Below are 1,343 nucleotides of genomic sequence, written 5' to 3' on the forward strand. Positions count from 1 at the left end.
ACTTGTCTACGGAGGTTGAAATTTCAGAGCAGGCTGAAAATAGATTAATACCTTGCCCAGCAGGATTTTATTGTGAAACACAGACAATAGAACCAAAGCCATGCAGAGCGGGGACGTACACAGACCAATCAGGCCAAACAAATTGCTTGGATTGTCCAGCTGGATTTGTATGCAGCGACATTGCGACCATCCAACCGACGGTATGTCCAGCAGGATACTACTGCGAGTCGAACTGCTCGTCGCCTACTCCGTGTCCCATCGGCACATACAGCAGCTCGCTCGGACTCGAGGCAGAGTCTGAGTGCCGCCTGTGTCCGGCGGGTCGGTACTGCGCCTCAGTAGGTATTACGCAGAGCACGGGGGAGTGCATAGCGGGGATATTCTGCGAGGCAGGGGCGAATGACTCGTCGACGCTTGTCGACGTGGAGTCGCCCTCAGGGCGGCGGAGAGTCATACCGTGTCCAGCGGGGCACTACTGCATAGCAGGGTCCGAGGCACCCTCGCCTTGTCCTCCAGGGACCTACTGTGCAGGCGGAGACTCTCTACCCGCTCCATGCGAGCCCGGGACGTACAACCAGGAAGCGATGCAGACGAGCTGCAAGCCATGTCCGCCCGGGTACATCTGTAGCCCACGCGCAGTCGTGGACTATGCGAGAGGGCGAGCGTATGCAGTAGAGGGGCTCGAGGCGTGCGCCGATCCTGACGTCGGGATGCCGAGCTGGACGCAGGAGCTGGTCGGAGGGGGCGGCCAGTCTGATAGGCGGGGTAGCGCATGGACGGGACGACAGCCGGTATGTCAGCGTGAGCGTGTGGAACCATAGCGGGGGCCAGGGAGGTGCAGGGGGGATACGAGGTCTACGTAACCAAGCACAGGGTGGACGGGACCGAAGTGTGGAGAAGGGAAGTAGCAGGAGGCGAAGGAAGCACCATGGCGGAGGGGATCGGAGTAGACGAGGCGGGGAGTGTGTACGTAGGCATGCGGTGGGAGACAGGGTCCAGGGTATCGAGTCTCGCGGCCTCGACAGGAGGTAGCATGTGGTCAAGGGACCTGGGAGAGATGATGGCTGGGAGCCGGCTGGGGCTTGCTGGGGGGCAGGATCACGTGTTTGTATCTTGGCGGGGGGCGGGTGGAGGCTCATGGCTGTATAAGTACAGCGGGAACGGAAGCTTAGCCTGGGGCAGGAACGTAAGCGTGAGAGGGGATGAAAGCATCAGAGCAGTAGCAAGCGACGTGCTGGAGGAGCAGTCGTAGTAGCGAAGTGTACAACGGGTCTGCGGGAGCTGCACAGGAGCGGGATGTCTATGTCTACCATGTCAACAAGACGGGGTCCATTGATTGGACG

General features: G+C 60.2%; 1 protein-coding gene across 1 annotated transcript; it reads left to right on the forward strand.

Moving 5' to 3' along the window:
* Window positions 1–53: 53 nt before the first annotated feature.
* Window positions 54–821, forward strand: GUITHDRAFT_83597 (hypothetical protein; the record flags this gene model as incomplete). Its single annotated transcript, XM_005817816.1, has 1 exon — window positions 54–821. A coding segment is annotated over one exon (768 nt), but the record flags the coding sequence as incomplete, so codon positions are not given.
* Window positions 822–1,343: the final 522 nt, after the last annotated feature.

Source organism: Guillardia theta (assembly GCF_000315625.1).
Source record: "Guillardia theta CCMP2712 unplaced genomic scaffold GUITHscaffold_542, whole genome shotgun sequence".
Taxonomy (NCBI): domain Eukaryota; class Cryptophyceae; order Pyrenomonadales; family Geminigeraceae; genus Guillardia; species Guillardia theta.